Below are 19,154 nucleotides of genomic sequence, written 5' to 3'. Positions count from 1 at the left end.
TTTTTTTCCGAATCATTTTTTCTTTTTTTTCTATTTTCTTTTTTCTTTCTTTTTCTTCAACATTTCACCAACACTCTCATTTATTGCATAAAAACCAAACTGCAATTATCATATTCCCGAACGACTACAAATACTAGCTCAGCTAGGGTAGGCTAAATTTGGAATGTAGCTTATGGGACAAAAAAGGCAAATTTGGCTTTTGTGGGGCTTATGGGTAAAATGGATAAAAGGGAGCATCTACCACATGTGTCAACAAACCACAAAACCAATGCATACAGGTATTAAGCAGATTAAGTTCATATTTATGCATATTGATATAACATGTCTCATAAAGAGTAACTACTCACATTCCTAAATGAATTGGTCATAGATGTCACCAGTTATAAGCTCTAACCTCAGAATATGATGTAGTTTGCCAAAAATCTAAGTCAAGTTTCAAGTTCAGCAAATAATTTAACGAAAACTCGTAGACTATGCATATATGATTCTACTAATAACATGTCAAATAAGCAAGGCTTAGGCATAAACAGCTGCAAATGCAATGTCATCATTGAAATACTACCGTTTCGACTCAACCTACATGCTAAAATAAACGTGCATTTTTTGTATTTTTGAAATTTTTCAATTTTTTTTTTTTGGATTTTGTATATATATAGGAAATGAAATAACAAATGCAAACTGAAGTGCAATAAACGTGAAATAGAAATGCAATAGAACATGTGAATGCAATGCAAAACCCTACTTGGACTTTGGTAACTGGTCGATCGACTGACTTCGTGTCTGATTAGCACCGTTTGATTTGTTAAGTGCAATATTTAGCAATGAGACCGAGAGGAGACCTGTTAGATGCTTAGTATTGACCAACCCATTAAGATCGAGAGATAGGGGAGAGAAATAATTAGTGAATTAGAACGACTAAATTAGTGACATCGAAAGGTAGGTAATTTAGGCTTTAAGAATCACTTTTCAGGGCGAGAGCTAGCATTAGTGAGACTTAGGGGCTAGTAGCATAGGCTGAAAGGAGCTACTGGTTAACTTTGACCGAGAGGACTTGTTATTTACCCATCTACACGACTTTGTTTCAGACTCACCCAGGACATGCGCCGTCATAACTATAGTGAACCGACCATCTTAGCATCCCTTTCAATATTTGATTTTATCCATTTTATTTAATTGCTTATTTATTTGCTTTAGTTTAATTATATTGCATATTAGCTTTAGATAAACACAAAACACCCCCCTCATTTGTTACTTTTAGACTGAAATCTAGAACAACTGAAATTCCCTTCCTCCCTGTGGTTCGACTCGTGCTACCGCTGTCTACAGTAGTAGTTTCGAATTTATAAATTTAAATCTTGATACTTTACGACGGTATCAAATTTTTGATGCCTGTCGTTGTGTGCACCAAAAATAATATTTATAAAACCAAACTACAACTAGCAAATGGTAGTAAGGGTCGATCCGCAAGGAGGTAGGGATATGATAGTTGCTTTATATTTCAGTCTATCGGTAACAGGGGGGGGGGGGGGGGGGTTTGATGTGAATTAATTCTAAAACTAATAACAAAAACTAAATAAATAAATAAAACTTGAAAAAGATGTAAACTATGATGAAAGAAATGCTAAGACGGTCGGTTCACTATAGCTGCGATGGCACAAAATCCTAGGTAAGTCCGAAATACAGTCGTGTAGGATGGTTAAAACAAGTCCTCTCGATCCAAGTTAACTAGTAGCTCCTTTCGGCCTATGATACTAATCCCTAAGTCTCACTAATGCTAGCTCTCGCCCTGAAAAGTGATTCCTAAAGCCTAAATTACATATCTCCCGATCTCAGCAATTTAGTCATCTCAACTCGTTAATTAATGCCCTTCCCTATCTTTCGATCTATGGGTTGGCCAAAACTAAGCATCTAACAAGTCTCCTCTCGGTCTCATTGTTAAATATTGCACTTAACGAATTATACGGTGCTAATCAGACACGAAGTCAGTGGATCGACCAGCTACCCCAGTCGATCGACCAACCGGCTCAGTCGGTCGACTAGTTAAGCCAGTCGATCGACCAAGACCTAATGCGGGGTCACACCTATTCTAATGTCATCTACGCTATAGATCCCCAACATCTTAGCAAGGGGTGTTTAGCTACTCATACTTACGCAAATAACAAGAACTAATTTGATAATAGGCATAAAGAATTGCATAATTGAAATAATTGATGAATAAATTTGCATAAAACTATAACTAGGGCTTTGGGATTCTACCTAGCAAGAATTAAAACTACTGAAACGAAATAACAATATAGGAATTAAAAGATTAGAATTACCGAAGCAAAGGAACAAGATGAATCCGAAAGCAAAGTACGAACTTTATTGAGAATTCTAACTATGAATAACTAATGTATTATAGGAACTGAAATTAACTAAGCTAATGAATGATAGATCTGTCAAGCAGCAGGTAAAGTTACGTTATATAGCAAAAATAACGTAACCTATTCCTAAACCTAATTACAATGGGCTTCCTCGTCTTTTAATTTGCGCGTCAGCTCGTGGGGTGGTCGATCGACCAATGAGACTAGTCGATCGACCAAGACTTGCTGAACAGTAGCTTCTGATCTCACTTAAAAATCGCACTCTGGTCGATCGACCATGCCAGTCAGTCGATCGACCACTGTAGCTGGTACTTAGCTCCAAAAGCTTCGTGAATTCGTCTTTCGGGCCTCGATACGAGCACCAAGTTCTTTTCTCGAGTCTTTACTCCATGTCAAATGCAATGTTAGATACTCGGGGATGGATTCGGCTCGATTTCCGCTGGATTCTTCACAATTCTGCGATATTATACAAAAACACAAAAGTAGACGGAAATGGGAAGATAGTAGCATAAACTACACAAATGAGCTCTGAAATGCGTGTAAAATCGGGTTTAAAACATCATATAAATGACACGCATCAGCACTTCAATTCTTCACCATCATATAGTCGACCTTCATCTTTAACCATTTGAGGATGACCTTCATCTTTAACCATTTGAGGGCGACCTTCATCTTTAACCATTTGAGGACGACCTTCATCTTTAAACATTTTAGGACGGGTTTATGATAGATCCATTTTTTTAAAGCAACGGGGTAAGAAGGAGGCGGAGTGACTGAGGGAGAATGAGATGTTTACTGAGAGGATAGGGAGGCGGAAATAGGATGTTGATTGAGAGGATGAGGGGATGAATGGCGGAAATAGGATGTTGATTGAGAGTTTTAGGGTCATGAATGGCGGAAATAGGATGTTGCTTGAGAGTTTTAGGGTCATGATTTGATGATGGAGGGTGAAATATGATAGAATATGTGATGCGGGAGGCGGAAATAGAAGGAGGCGGAAATAGAGAGGGTTAGGTGATGATGAGTGAGTTGTTTATATACCAAATATTTATGGTTAGGATGAGTGTGTTTGGGACAACATTATATGGGCTATTTCTTAAACAATTGGTTACTTCGGCCCATTTGTGGGGAGTTTATGGTATGATGGGCCAGCCTATTGTTACATATTTTCGGTCCATTTCATTAACGCAATTGGCCCATATTAGTTTACCCGGGTTTGTATTGTTTTATAAACTCCTCATATTATCATATTAACATTTTCGATTTGTACATTTTCACTTGTATAATTTATCATTTAATTTATGTTTGCACATTATAGTTGATTCGAGTCAACCGACAAGACGAGATATTTGTGATGCAACTCAACATCCAATGTCAAATACCCGTCCTCCGCTCTCCGCTATTTTTATGATATTTACATTTTATTACGTATTTATATAATTTAAGGAAAAACATTTTTAAATCAAACCTCTGCAAAATAATTTTCTAATAAGTGATTTTTTTTAAACTTGCAATTTCCCGAACCCCAAGTCAAAATACGAGAAGACATGTGGGTGAACAGAACTCAATCACACTACGATCAAGTAATGTAATTTTTAGCCCTATGTCAACACTTGTCGATGCTCTCATTCTAACGCCTGATCAGTTACGGGCGAAAACGGCGAGAGAGAAAAGGAAAACGTTTTCAACTAAAAGCGCACCGGTAATGTTAGTAATGTCTTTTCTCAATTGAGTCCCCCTACTACACCACTTAGCTTCACCATTACAGGTATATATCTATCTCTATTTGTTATATATCATAGTTTGTCATGTGCATTATCATATTCATTCATAATTGTTTTTAATAATGTGATTTAGGAGGAATATGTAGTCCAACAGACGTGGTTGAGCGATTGGTAAGAGACCTATGTGCCGAGTATGGTGAATCTTTAAATGAAGTTCTTCCTTCTATAACTCCAAATGAAGAAAGCCCATGTCGGTATGTAATAAATTCATCTTATTCACTTGGAGAATGTTCACGAATTCAACAAACCTCATCCATTGACTTAATTAATGACATTAAGTATGTTTTCAAAATTATTAATCCAGCTTTGAGTCAGTCACTAACTGAATTTGTAAATAATAATTATTATGTAAAAAATTTTAACGTAGAATTTATTTTTTACAAGGTTGGGAAGCATATTGCGATATTGGAGATCCAGATTATGAATGTGAAAAATGTAGGGCGTAAATGTAGTTCGAGAAGAGAAAAAAAAAGTCGTGGTACAAGACGCCCTAAATTTTCAGTATGTTGTTCGGATGGTAAAGTTGTTCTCCCATACTTACATGAGCCACCTGAAATCCTTAAGTCTCTTTTGAATAGACAATATCGGTTTAGCAAGCATTTTAGAGAAAACATCAGAGCTTATAATTCGATGTTTTCCTTTACTTCTATGGGTGGTAAAATTGATCATGCCATCAATCAAGGTAGAGGTCCGTACACTTTTCGGGTGGGAGGTCAAAGCGTTCATCAAATAGGTACTTTAGTCCCGCCTGCAGAGTCAAGCCCTAAGTTCTGTCAATTGTATATATACGACACTGAAGAAGAAGTTTATAATCGTAAAACCACCATCAGGTATCTATATTAATTTCATTGTTATGTATAGTCGGAATTCATTCAATTTGTGCCCATTTTACTTTATAATTATCTATTTTTTACACAAAAATATTGAATTCAAATTTCTTTTTAAAAATGCAGTCCCAACGATCCCTCCAGGTTTAACGATGATCTTATACGGCTGTTAAAAAATATGATTGACCAATAAAATCCTCTTGCTAAGATGTTTAGGATGGTTAGGGATAAATTGTCTATAGATAAAGATAGTGAAGTGAGTATCAGACTTATTTCCAGAAGAGAAAAAGATGGAAGAACATATAATCGTCCAATGGTTTCGGAGATTGCGGCTTTGATTGAGGGGGATATCGGTCCAAATATGGAGAAAAGGGATATTATTGTAAATAGTTCATGTGGTGGTTTGCAGCGAATATATATCTGAGTTACACCCTCTATACACTCCACTCCAATATCCTCTCTTATTCCCATTCGGGGATGATGGTTATCGGTTGGGTATCCTACACAACGAAGCTTCTATTGGGGTTAGCACGAATAATCAACCGCGTGAGGAAACAACGTGTCGGGAGTGGTTTCCCTATCGTCTACAAGACAGATCACCTGATATTGAATATCCAACGTTGTTACTATCTGGAAAGGCATTCCACCAGTTTTTAGTTGATGGTTATATGATGGTTGAATCGCATAGGCTCAATTACATTCGTTTTAACCAAGATCGACTTCGGGTTGATAATTACAAGAACCTTTCAAATGCTGTTGGGAGAGGAGACATCGAGCCATTTTCTGCCCGTGCTCGGTATATTATCCCTGCTACGTTCCCAGGAAGTGACAAGTGGAAGCAAGTGAATTATCTCGATACCATGACTATTTGTAAGTGGTTCGGTTATCCAGATTTGTCCATTACATTCATGTGTAATCCCAAGTGGCCGGAAATGGTTCGATTCGTTACTAAAAGAGGCTTGAGATCGGAGGATCGTCCAGATATTTTGTGTCGCGTCTTCAAAATTAAGCTCGATGAGTTGATAAGGGATTTAAAATATCGACAAATTTTTGGAAAAGCTAGAGCAGGTGCACATTAAAGTTAACCGTTTTATTTAATTCATTATTTATCGTTCTACAGTACCGTATATAATCTGATGCATTTCAAATATTTATTTTGAAGTGGTATAAACTATTGAATTTCAAAAGCGTGGTCTGCCACATGCTCATACATTATTGTTCCTACATCGAGAGTACAAGTTCCATGAACCTAGAGATGTCGACAAAATCATTTCTGCTGAGATTCCTAATCCGATTAAGGAACCTATCTTATATACTGCTGTTTGTGAGTACATGCTCCATGGCCCGTGTGGTAAAGAAAAGTTATCATCACCGTGTATGGTCGGGGAAAACTGCTCAAAACATTACCCAAAGCCGTGTACTGAAAGAACAACAGTTGACGGTGAGGGTTATCCTATATACAAGAGAAGTAAGAAAGGAGTTACGGTGAAAAAGGATGGTGTACCTCTCGGCAACGAATTTGTCATTCCATATAACTCTCAGTTGTTATTGAAATATCGGGCTCATATCAACGTCGAATGGTGTAATCAATCTCGATCGATTAGGTATCTCTTCAAGTATATTAACAAGGGCTCTGATTGAGTTATGATGCAGTCATCGTATATCCGTCGCAATGAGGAGGATCCTGGTCGCTTTGATGAGATTAAGAGGTTTTACGACTGTCGATATCTCTCCGCATGTGAAGCTGCTTGGAGGTTATTTGGTTTTGAAATTCATTAAAAGACTCCTGCTGTTGAAAGGCTGCAGTACCACCTTCCGAATGAGCAGCATGTTGTTTTTGATGATAATGATTTCATTGACGACATTATAGATAAATCATCGAAGGGAGTATCGCGGTTTTTGAATTGGATAGGCTGCAATAGTTCTGAACAACGGGATATGCAGGTTGCAAAAGAATTGTTATATTGTCAATTCCCAACTAAATTTGTTTGGAAGAAGAAGGAGCGACAATGGAGTCTTATAAAACAGGGTTTACGATTGGTAGGTTGATTCACGTCCCACCGAACTACGGAGAGCTGTATTTTATGAGAATCATGTTGTATCACGTTAAGGGGCCCAAGTGTTTTGAGGACATCAGGATTGTCGACCAAGTTGTCTGTGCGACATTTAGAGAAGCGTGTTACAAATTGGGCTTACTTGGTGATGACAAAGAGTATATTGATGCGATAAAACAAGCTGCATATTGGGGGTCTGGATTCTACCTTCGGAACCTTTTTTTGACTTTATTACAGTCTGGTACTTTGTCTATGCCGACCACAGTTTGGGAAGAAACCTGGCAACTTCTTTCCGACGATATCCATTATAGGCAACGCAAACTTCTTAAAAATCCAGGTTTGTCTTTTATATCACTCTACATTTATGTCTCCGTTGATTAGAATAAGTTTTTAATAACAGGTCATTTGTTTACTTTTTCACTCTATGTCTCATTATATTTATACTTTTGCAACATCTATTTGTCGATCAATAATATATGCACCTTTTTTTCCTATATTAGCCTTACAACTGACTGATGAAGAGTTGAAAAATTATGCTCTTATGGATATTGAAAATTCTCTTCAATTAAATGGGAGTAGCCTAATATATTTCAAGGCATGCCTCTTCCAGATTCTTCAACAACGTCACACCATCGAAAAACGTTAGTAATGGATGCATTGTCGTACGATAAACAGTCACTGAGGGAAGAAAATGAGCGCCAGCTATCTTCAATGACTGATGAACAAAGGTCGGTGTACAATGAAATAATGGACGTTGTTTTAAGTAATAGAGGAGGGGTGTTCTTTGTTTATGGATATGGCGGAACTGGGAAGACATTCATTTGGCGTTCTTTGTGTGTTGGTATACGAAGTAAGGGAGAAATTGTTGTAGCAGTTGCATTAAGCGAAATTGTAGCAACCTTGATACATGGTGGTGTAACAGCTCATTCGAGATTAAGCATTCCGCTCAACGTGAATGAGGACTCTACTTGCTCTTGAATTAAGCCTAGTAGATTTAACTGAACTTTTGATAAGGGCTAAACTTATAATATGGGATGAAGCACCTATGACTGACAAACATATCTTCGAGGCTGTTGATAAAAGTTTGAAAGATGTAATGCGCATTGTGAACGAGAGAAATGCTGAATTACCGTTTGGACGTAAGGTGGTAGTATTCGGGGGAGATTTTCTCCAAAATCTACCGGTTGTCTCCAAAGAAAGTAGAGCAGACGTTGTGCGTGCATCTCTTTTTTCATCGTATTTGTGGTCTTCCTGCAAGGTATTCTTCCTTAATTACCATACCAATATATATGTCTAACAACGTTATTAGTTACAACGGTTTTTAAAAATTAAATATATAAATATGATAACATTTGAATTTGTCCAGGTGCTTAGACTGACAAAGAACATGCGTTTGCAAGTTGGAAGGACAAGCGACAATGTTGACGATATATGGAAATTCTCAGAGTGGAACTTGGAAATTGGAGATGGTTTAGCGGGCGGTGAAAATGACGAGGAAGTCGATCTTCAATTCCCAGACGACTTACTCATTCAGCAGGTGGCAGATCCGATTGTATCAATTGTAAATGTCACGTATCCGGATCTACAAAGCCAGTTGTGGAACCCAGATTACCTCCAAGAAAGGGCAATCTTCGCCCCTACTCACGAGATAGTTGAAGCGGTAAATGACTACGTGTTGTCGAAAATCGATGAGGATGAGGTTATATATCTAAGCTCCGATGAAGTTTCTAACGATGATAGAGGCATGGCTGACCCTGACCTTCACTCTACCGAATACCTTAATAGTATCAAATGTTCCGGACTCCCGAATCATCAATTGAAGTTGAAGGTCGGTGCTATGGTGATACTTCTAAGGAACATTGATCAATCATGCGGTTTGTGTAATGGTACACGATTAGTTGTGACTGATTTAGCGTCACGCGTGATTAGATGTACGGTTTTAACAGGTAGTCATAAAGGTGATCACGTTCATATTGCTCGACTAACACTGACTCCGTCGGACTCCAGTAAATTCCCGGTACGTTTTAGTAGAAGGCAATTCCCCATCGCGGTCTGTTTTGCCATGAATATAAACAAGAGTCAAGGACAATTTTTATCTCAGGTCAGCATCTACCTTCCAAGACCAGTTTTTAGTCATGGACAGCTTTACGTAGCGATTTCCAGAGTTACAATAAAAGAAGGTTTGAAAGTTTTGATTTGTGATAGTAATAAGGTTACATCAAATACAACAACTAATGTAGTCTACCATACAATTTTCCAATATTTGGAATGATATTAGACTATTTTCGTTAAGTCTACAGTTATGTTTCTTCAATTTGATTGTAAACCCTTTTCAAATTTGACAATTATTTCCATTTTATAGCGATATTTATAGTGTTTGCTTTTTATTTTTTTCCATACATTGCATTTATTATATACTACTCCCTCCCGTCCAAACCAAAGGTTACATTTGACTTTTTGGTACTTGATACCGTCGTTTAGTATCAAAAATAATATTTATAACCTAAATACTACTAACAGAAGCTAGTGGCAGTCAGGGTCGAACCACAAGGAGGCAAGCAATTTAAAGTTGTCTAATTTAAGTCTAAAGTAACAGTTTTGGAGGGTTTGATTTGAATAATTATATAACTAAAGGCAATAAAATTAAAACTAAACTAAAGGAAATAAATGAGTAATTAAAGAAAATAGATGAAATCAAATATTAAAAGGATGCTAAGATGGTCGGTTCACTGTAGTTTCGACGGCAGTATCCTAGGTAAGTCTGAAATATTCACGTAAGACGGGAAAATAAGAAGTCCTCTCAGTCCATTCTTAACAGGTAGCATCTTTCGATCATAGCTACGGGTCCCTAAGTATCACTATTACTGACTCTCGCCCTGAAAAGTGATTCTGAAAAGCCTAAATTTTACCTATCTTTCGATCTCAGTATAATTTAGTCGTTTCAATTGGTAGTCTAATTCTCTCCCCTATCTTTCGATCTAATGTGTCGGTCAATTACTAAGTATTCAACTAGTCGCGTGCAGTCGATTTGTCGAATTATACAATTTAATCAATTAAAACGGAGCTGATCTCACGTGAGCCGGTCGATCGACCATCTAAGGCAGTCGATCGACATTGACACGACTCAGGTCTACGAAATCTACGCCGCCTACACTACAGGTCCCCTACATCTTAGCACGAAGGGTTTAACTACTCATGATAAAATACATAACAACAACGAAATTAGCAATTAACGAAATTGGATGCATGATTAAATAAACTAAGCAAATAAGATGCATAAACGAAATAACGCTTTGGGAAACTACTCTGTGCAATCCTAATCTATGAATGAATAAAAGCAAACTGAAATCAAGGAATCAGAATTACCGAATGAAAGCAGGAAGAAGAATCCGAAGGCACGAACTTTATTAAAGAAAATAAAGCTAATTGTATTGAATGTTAACTGAATGAAATCTGATGCTAAAAACTCGATATTGAATCCTAAAATAATTCGATCTTGAATCCCTAAAATTCTCCTATAATTCGATTTTCGATATTATATCTTTTCAGCCCCCCTAAAACTGATGAATGATGTTACGTTATATAGGAGAAGTCACGTAACTTATTCCTAAACCTAATTACAAGTGGGCTTCGGAATTCCAATCTTTTAATTTGCGCGTCAGAGTCGTGGTGTGGTCGATCGACCACTATGACCAGTCGATCGACCAAGCTTCGCTGAACAGTAGCTTCTGATCTTATTTAGGAATCGCGCTCTGGTCAATCGACCATGTAGGTCAGTCGACCGACTGCTTCAGGAGGTACTTTGCTCCAAAAGCTTCGTAAATTTGTCTTTCAGGCCTCAATACGCGCACCAAGTTCGCTTCCCAAGTCTTTACTTCACGTCAGGTCCTATGCCTAGTACTCGGGGACGGATTCGGCTCATTTTCCGCTGCATTCTTCCCATTTCTGCAATATTACACAAAAACACGAAAGTAGACAGAAATAGGGATAATAGTAGCATAGACTACATAATTGAGCTCTGAAATGCGTGTAAAATGGGGTGTAAAACATCATATTTAGGACACGCATCAAACTTCTCCAAACCAAACCTTTGCTTATCCCCAAGCAAGAACTAGACTCGATCCTATGACCTAATGGAACGAGTTCATTCTCAGAGCTAAATACAAACTGTAAAGCCTAAACCAGTTTAATGCTAAAAATCAACAATCAATTAGTTATATGAATCATGCAAACGAGTTATGTAGTCGTTAAAAATTGCTAAACTTTAAACTATAGCGACTTATCATATTGGACTCTCACGGGTCGCTCAAATCACTCAATAAATACAGGTGAATATATGTAAAGATAGAAAGAAGTAATTTTTGTAAAGACCCTCACCTAACTACGACCTATAAGAACATGCCTGTAATTTAATATGAAAATAATCTCTACAACCGTACATATGCATTCCAACCATTAAAGACCATGACACATGCCGAGGTAAATTTGGATATGTGAGGCTATGGGTAAGAAGGGGCTAAGACGAATTTGGTAAAAGCAGAGTTATAAGCCAAGCTAGTAACTAAGGGAACCAAATTAATAAATCATTCCAACTTCTTGCTCAAGATTAAACAATAAAGCGGTGCTCACAGTAAGCACAAATCTCACATTCTCCATACAAACTTAATTCCCCATATGATATTAATAGCAGCATGGGAATAAAATCACCATCTACTCAACCATGTGATTTTTCGAATTTTCTTTCGTTGCTGCAGCAAATAGTCGATCAACCAAATGGGACGGTCGATAGACTGATCCTTTTTTTTTCGAATTCCTGTATTCTTTTTTTTCTTTCCTTTTTCTTTTCTTTCCCTTCAACATTTCAACAACATATTCTCAACACGAGACATAAAAACCAAAATGCAATAAAATATTCCCGAACGACTACCAATACTAGCTCAGTAAGGGTAGGCTAAATATGGAATGTTGCTTATGGGACAAAAAAGGCAAATTTGGCTTTTGTGGGGCTCATGGGTAAAATGAATAAAGGGGAACCTCTTCCACATGTGTCAACTAACCACAAACCCGAATGCATACAGGTATTAAGCAGATCAAGTTCATATTTATGCAAATTGATATAACATGTCTTATAAGGAGTAACTACTCACATCCTAAATGAACTGGTCATGAATGACACCAGTTATAAAGCTCTAAAACTCAGAAAATGATGTAGTTTGCCAAAAATCTAAGTCAAATTTCAAATCCAGCAAATAATTTAACGAAAACTCGTAGATATGCCATAAGATTCTACTAATAACATGTCAATTAAGCACGGCTTAGGCATAAACAGCTGAAAATGCAATGTCATCATTGAACTACTATCGTTCCGACTCTACCTACATGCTAAAATAAACGTGAAATTTTTTGAATTTTTGAAATTTTTCGATTTTTTTGAATTTTTGTATATAAGAGGAAAATAAACAACAATGCAAGACAAAAATGAATGTAAACGTGAATGCAAAACAGAATGAATGCAACGCAAAACCCTTCCCCAAACCAAATCACACAATGCCCTCATTGTGCAAAGTCATATGAGAAAATAGTCAAGGAAAATGGGAATTTGCGATAATAATAACTAAAAAGACATGAAGGAGACATGGGGAACTCACAAGACTTAAAGCGCAGCAAAAGGAAACCTCCCCAAACCAGCGTGAGCTAGGAGGTTTCAGTAGCCAGCAGTGCTACCATAAGTACCTGAAAGGACGGATAATACCGTGTATTATCCGAGAAAACAAAGTTGAAGCGGTAATTATGTGCAAAGAATTAAGCTGAAGAAAGCGATAGATGAATGAAAAGGAAAGAAAATAAGGAGAAAAACTCCCTAAAACTCCCTTTCGTGCTCCGCAAAACGACCAAACACAGCAGGGGAATGATAGAAAACAGGTACAGCAGCGGGAAGTGGTCGATCGACCACACAGGCCAGTCGATCGACCAGGGCATCTGAAACAGAAGCTCCTGTAGCTGCAGTGGTCAGTCGATCGACCACACAGGCCAATCGATCGACCGATATACCTGACGAGGTCAGTGCTTTCTTCGAATTAACTCAAATAGCGTGAGTCAATATGGTCTAACAACCTGCAATTGCACATAATACAGCGCCCAAAATTGCGCAAACCCAAAAATAACAGTCTATAATCTAAATAAATCCTAAGCAAACCAAATTAAAGCGAAGTCTCGCGCACACCAAAAAAACAATAAATAGTCTTAACAAAAAGGTAAATAAATTATTTTAAAAAGAATTTGATCAACTAATAGTTGATCAAGAATGGCCACGGAATGGCCCACTTGCTCGGCTTCTGGCTACAAGAAGTAGCCTCTACAGTGCTCATCCTCTCAACTGCACTCCTAACAACTCCAATATCCGCAGAACTCAACGGATCAACATCTCTAACATCTTCCCAATTACTGACCTCGTCTGGCTCATCAAAATCCAAATCGGACTCCGTCACTTTGACTGGCTCCTCATCAGTTGCATAGCTCAGACACCCTAGACCGCCTCTCTGCACAATGGGCTCTCTCACAACTGGAGCAACATGCGGCTCTAAATTCCCCAAACCAGCTCCTGCAACAGTCAAAACAGAAGGATCTTCCTCCAATTCGCTCCCATTCTGGGGCGGAGGTGTTATAGCTGAAATAGGCATAGGGGCAGGCATATCAGACAACACAATATAAGATTTAGCTACATTGCAAGTTACTGGGTACATAGCATCCTTCTTCTTATAGGTCTGGGCAAAAACAATGGACTGTTTTCTTACCTTAAAGGTCAACGTCCCTGAGCCAACATCTATAACTGCACTAGCAGTGTGCAGAAATGGTCTACCCAAAATGATAGGAATGTGAGCATCCTCGGGTATATCTAGCACAATGAAGTCAACTGGGAAAAAGAACTTTCCTATTTGCACAGGAATGTCCTCTAAGACTCCTATAGGCTGGACCACAGAACGATATGCCATCTGTACTGTCATGTTTGTAACTGCAAACCTAGTCAATTTCAATTTCTTAGCAAGACTCAAAGGCATAACACTAATACTGGCTCCTAGATCACATAATGCCTTCTCAATAGAAAAGGTGCCAATATTACATGGGACTGAAAAACTACCTGGGCGTTCTAGCTTATGAGGTGCGGTACGAGTCAAATAGGAAGATGACTCCTCAGTTAATGCGACAGATTGGACAGTATCAAGTGACTTGTTTTTAGACAACAGCTGCTTCATAAATTTCATATAGGCAGACACTTGATTGACGAATTCTAGGAAAGGAACTTGCACATTTAAAGTACGAATAACATTTTCAAACTTGTTAAACGATACCTGTTCCTTTGTCGGCACCAATCTTTCTGGATAAGGGGCTGTAAGAAGCAACTTAGCCCTCTCCTCTAAGTCTCTCATACCGGCATCAGTGGACTTAGGCTGAAAATCCACTACTTTGTCCTTGTTGTAGCTCGAACCTTCTTCGGACCGTCCCAGGAATGAACCATTAACCGTCGTAGGGTCATACTTTGGAACCGAAACTGACCCATCAGCATTTGGATCTTGCCTCAATAATTTTGGAGTCGTCGTAGCCCGAAATAAGTAGTCCCTCAAGTTATCTGGCATTGGAGGACCAAAAGGTTCACAATCAGACGTATCTTCAGTCGATCGACCATATAGGTCAGTCGATCGACTGGCTTCCTCAGGATCAGAAACTTCACTGTTACCCGAGCTGGTCGATCGACCAGGTGTGTCAGTCGGTCGACTGATGTACCAGCTGATCGTCTTTTTCTTGCTACTGTTCATTCCAGCCTTTTTCTTACTCGGTTCCGCCTCATCTTTTCCAGCAACATCTTCGACCATAGTGGGCCCGTCAAGAGTAGACCCACTCCTCAAAGTAATCGCATTTAGAGTCTCTTTTTTATCCGGCTGCGTCGGTAAATGCCCCGGAGCTCTAGTTACACTTTTGCTTGCCAATTGGGCAATTTGGCTCTCCAACATTTTTGTAGAAGTCTCTCTAGCTAGAGACTCCTTTTGCAGCAAACCCGACAGATTCTGAACCATGTTTTTCAATTCGGAAATATCAGAACCTTGAAATTGCTGTTGCTGAGGCACATAGGGAGGCTTTTGATACTGCTGCTGCTTATGCGGGGGCACATAATTCTGCTGCTGCTGCGGTGGTGGACCCGGATTAAGGACATTTTGGTTAGTCCACCTCAAGTTGGGGTGGACATTAGAGGGATCGGGATAAGTACCAGTCTGCCTAAAATGTTGAAAGGCAGCACATGTTTCATTCAAACTAGTACAAAACTCCGAAACATGTCCCTCTCCTCCAAATCTTTTGCATGTAAAGGGACCGTCTGAAACTGCATTAACTTTATATATCCCACCTTTTTGGGATCCCCCAAAATCTAACTTGTCGAATCTCGCAGTAATGGCCTCTATTGCAGCTGTAGCAGAAGATTCAGCTGCTCTTCTCTGATTCCCTCTAGAATTCCCATGCTCAGCTTTATGGGTGGCCATATCTTCAATAATTTTCCACCCCTTAGTCTCTCCAACATTCTCCTAGAATCTTCCATTAGCTTCAGCATCCAGGATAGCCCTCTGATCATCATAAAGCCCATTATAGAATTGATTACACAGGCACCATTGCTCGAACCCATGGTTAGGAATAGATCGCACCAGTCTCTTGAAACGGACCCATGCCTCATGAAAATCCTCATCAGAACCCTGTTTAAAGCTTGTGATCTGAGCTCTAATCGCATTGGCTTCGATGCAGAGAAATATTTTTTATAAAATGCTAGGGCCAGCGAATTCCAATCAGTATTCCCATTAGCAGCTCGATCCAAATCTCGGTACCACTCCCTAGCAGGATCACGGAGCGAGAATATGAACATCGTCTCTTTTATCTAGCCCTGGGTCACACCTGCAGGTGGGGGTATGGAACAACTGTAGTCAGTGAATATCTCCATATGTTTAGCTGCAGCTTCATTTGCAGCACCCCCAAATTGGTTTCTCTCAACCAAGTTAATGTAGGACGGTTTCGCTTCGAATTTTTTATCTGTCCCAGCTGGCAACGCGAATCCCTTATAAAGATTCTCAGCTTTTGGCTCGGAGTGACTGGCTATACTTGCTTCTTCAGCCATATCTGGAGATGTAACGGTCTCAGCTGAAGAAGTATATATAGGAGATGAAGGTGGATCCTCCTCAAATAACTCGTTCTCGTAATAACTGGACAGAGTACTCAGCTCTTCCTCTGTCGGCAATACTCTAGTTGATCGTCTCAACTCACGCAATGTCTTCTCGATCTCAGGATCTAACGGTACTAATTCACCACCCTGTGATCTGCGCATAAGAGGAAACTACAAGTAGAATATGAGAACAGTTTAAGGAACAGATGTCCCTTAAACTAAGAAAAAGACTAAAATAAAAACAACTAAAAATTAAACAATTGCCTCCCCGGCAACGGCGCCAAAATTTGATACCGTCGTTTAGTATCAAAAATAATATTTATAACCTAAATACTACTAACAGAAGCTAGTGGCAGTCAGGGTCGAACCACAAAGAGGCAAGCAATTTAAAGTTGTCTAATTTAAGTCTAAAGTAACAGTTTTGGGGGGTTTGATTTTAATAATTCTATAACTAAAGGCAATAAAATTAAAACTAAACTAAAGCAAATAAATGAGTAATTAAACAAAATAGATGAAATCAAATATTAAAAGGATGCTAAGATGGTCGGTTCACTGTAGTTTCGACGACAGTATCCTAGGTAAGTCTGAAATAATCACGTAAGACGGGAAAATAAGAAGTCCTCTCGGTCCATTCTTAACAGGTAGCATCTTTCGATCATAGCTACGGGTTCCTAAGTATCACTAGTACTGACTCTCGCCCTGAAAAGTGATTCTTAAAAGCCTAAATTTTACCTATCTTTCGATTTCAGTATAATTTAGTCGTTTCAATTGGTAGTCTAATTCTCTCCCCTATCTTTCGATCTAATGGGTCGGTCAATTACTAAGTATACTAGTCGCGTGCACTCGATTTGTCAAATTAAACAATTTAATCAATTAAAACGGAGCTGATCTCACGTGAGCCGGTCGATCGACCATCCAATGCAGTCGATCGACCATGACACGACTCAGGTCTACGAAATCTACGCCGCCTACACTACAGGTCCTCTACATCTTAGCACGAAGGGTTTAGCTACTCATGATAAAATTCATAACAACAACGAAATTAGCAATTAACGAAATTGGATGCATGATTAAATAAACTAAGCAAATAAGATGCATAAACGAAATAAGGCTTTGGGAAACTACTCTGTGCAATTCTAATATATGAATGAATAAAAGCAAACTGAAATCAAGGAATCAGAATTACCGAATAAAAGCAGGAAGAAGAATCCGAAAGCACGAACTTTATTAAAGAAAATAAAGCTAATTGTATTGAATGTTAACTGAATGAAATCTGATGCTAAAAACTCGATATTGAATCCTAAAAATAATTCGATCTTGAATCCCTAAAATTCTCCTATAATTCGATTTTCGATATTATATCTTTTCAGCCCCCCTAAAACTGATGAATGATGTTACGTTATATAGGAGAAGTCACGTAACTTATTCCTAAACCTAATTACAAGTGGGCTTCGGAATTCCAATCTTTTAATTTGCGCGTCAGAGTCGTAGTGTGGTCGATCGACCACTATGACCAATCGATCGACGAAGCTTCGCTGAACAGTAGCTTCTGATCTTATTTAGGAATCGCGCTCTGGTCGATCGACCATGTAGGTCAGTCGACCGACTGCTTCAGCAGGTACTTTGCTCCAAAAGCTTCATAAATTTGTCTTTCAGGCCTCGATACGCGCACCAAGTTTGCTTCCCGAGTCTTTACTTCACGTCAGGTCCTATGCCTTGTACTCGGGGACGGATTCGGCTCATTTTCCGCTGCATTCTTCCCATTTCTGCAATAAAACACAAAAACACGAAAGTAGACGGAAATAGGGAAAATAGTAGCATAGACTACATAATTGAGCTCTGAAATGCGTGTAAAATGGGGTGTAAAACATTGTTATAACAGAAGCAAGAAAGAACAAATAAAGAACAATAAAAGACAAACGCACAGATTTACGTGGTTCACTAACGGTGTGTTAGTGTGAGGAGTTTTCAGATTACAGATTCAGACGGTATGATAAGCATAACTGCTAGGTAGAGGATTAGAGAGTTTATATATTACTCTCTAAACCTAATATAGAATGACCTAATAAAGGCCCAAGACAGACAGACAGATGTACCAGATGCATTCCCATAAATGCACAAACCCAACAAATCTCCACCTTGACCTGAATTCTCTCACAAACAGACAGATGTACCAGATGCATTCCCATAAATGCCAGATGTACCAGAAAGCTCTTCTCCCTTCCCCCTCATATATTGCCCCCAAGAGGGCAATTACAGACTGCAGATATTTAGCAAGTCCAAACAATGTTGGAACTTGCTATGCGGAACTGGCTTAGTGAACATGTCAGCTGGGTTATGAGTAGTACCCACTTTGTTCACCTTAATCCTCTTCTCATTTCTCAGAAAGTGATATCTCACATCTATATGCTTAGTCCTCTCATGATGGACTTGATCTTTAGCCAAGCATATTGCACTAAGACTGTCACAGAATACAATAGCTTGCTCCTGATGTAGACCCAAATCACTGACCAATCCTTTTAACCGATTCCCTCTTTAGTCAGCTTTGTGGTCAACGCCATATACTCGCTTCAAAGTAGTAGGCAAAGTAATCGTAGGTCGCAATGTAGCCTTCTAATCGACGATGAACCACCAAGAGTGAAAACATAACCAGTCATTGATCGTCTGCTGTCAACATCTTCTGCATAATCAGAATCTGAGTACCCTGACACAAGGCACTCTCTATCACCTCCATAAATGAGACCAACATCAGGTGTACCCTTAAGGTACCGAAAAATTCTCTTCACAGCTTGCCAATGCTCTTTACCTGGATCACCCATAAACCGGCTCACCACACTGACCGATTGTGCTAAATCAGGTCTAGTGCAGACCATAGCATACATCAAACTACCCACTGCACTAGAGTACGGAACTCGGGACATGTACTC

General features: G+C 38.8%; 3 protein-coding genes across 3 annotated transcripts; all 3 read left to right on the top strand.

Annotated features, from left to right (window-relative positions):
• The first annotated feature begins 5,191 nt into the window (after positions 1-5,191).
• LOC141608043 (uncharacterized) lies at positions 5,192-7,674 on the top strand. The gene is made up of 7 exons (XM_074427393.1): positions 5,192-5,356; positions 5,613-5,816; positions 6,163-6,474; positions 6,628-6,728; positions 6,774-6,918; positions 7,086-7,365; positions 7,529-7,674. The coding sequence occupies exons 1-7, from the start codon at positions 5,192-5,194 to the stop codon at positions 7,672-7,674; spliced, it is 1,353 nt and encodes a 450-aa protein (XP_074283494.1).
• Positions 7,675-7,676: 2 nt separating this feature from the next.
• LOC141608042 (uncharacterized) lies at positions 7,677-8,006 on the top strand. The gene has a single exon (XM_074427392.1). It carries the CDS (start codon positions 7,677-7,679, stop codon positions 8,004-8,006), a length of 330 nt encoding a protein of 109 aa, XP_074283493.1.
• A 67-nt stretch (positions 8,007-8,073) lies between these two features.
• Positions 8,074-15,518, top strand: LOC141608040 (uncharacterized). The gene is made up of 3 exons (XM_074427391.1): positions 8,074-8,286; positions 8,395-8,902; positions 15,487-15,518. Exons 1-3 carry the CDS (start codon positions 8,074-8,076, stop codon positions 15,516-15,518), a joined length of 753 nt encoding a protein of 250 aa, XP_074283492.1.
• Positions 15,519-19,154: the final 3,636 nt, after the last annotated feature.

This window comes from Silene latifolia, chromosome 10, assembly GCF_048544455.1.
Source record: "Silene latifolia isolate original U9 population chromosome 10, ASM4854445v1, whole genome shotgun sequence".
Taxonomy (NCBI): Eukaryota; Viridiplantae; Streptophyta; class Magnoliopsida; order Caryophyllales; family Caryophyllaceae; genus Silene; species Silene latifolia.
The sequence above is the reverse complement of the archived record's forward strand: the minus strand, read 5'-3'. Positions and strand labels throughout refer to the sequence as shown.

Coding starts and splice junctions, on each gene's coding strand:
- LOC141608043 (XM_074427393.1), top strand. CDS start 5,192: ATGGTTAGGGATAAATTGTCTATAGATAAAGATAGTGAAGTGAGTATC. Junction 5,817..6,162: donor GAAGTGACAAGTGGAAGCAA/GTGAATTATCTC, acceptor GAATTTCAAAAG/CGTGGTCTGCCACATGCTCA. Junction 6,729..6,773: donor GCATGTGAAGCTGCTTGGAG/GTTATTTGGTTT, acceptor TGCTGTTGAAAG/GCTGCAGTACCACCTTCCGA.
- LOC141608042 (XM_074427392.1), top strand. CDS start 7,677: ATGGATGCATTGTCGTACGATAAACAGTCACTGAGGGAAGAAAATGAG.
- LOC141608040 (XM_074427391.1), top strand. CDS start 8,074: ATGACTGACAAACATATCTTCGAGGCTGTTGATAAAAGTTTGAAAGAT. Junction 8,287..8,394: donor ATTTGTGGTCTTCCTGCAAG/GTATTCTTCCTT, acceptor GAATTTGTCCAG/GTGCTTAGACTGACAAAGAA. Junction 8,903..15,486: donor GAACATTGATCAATCATGCG/GTTTGTGTAATG, acceptor CCTCTATTGCAG/CTGTAGCAGAAGATTCAGCT.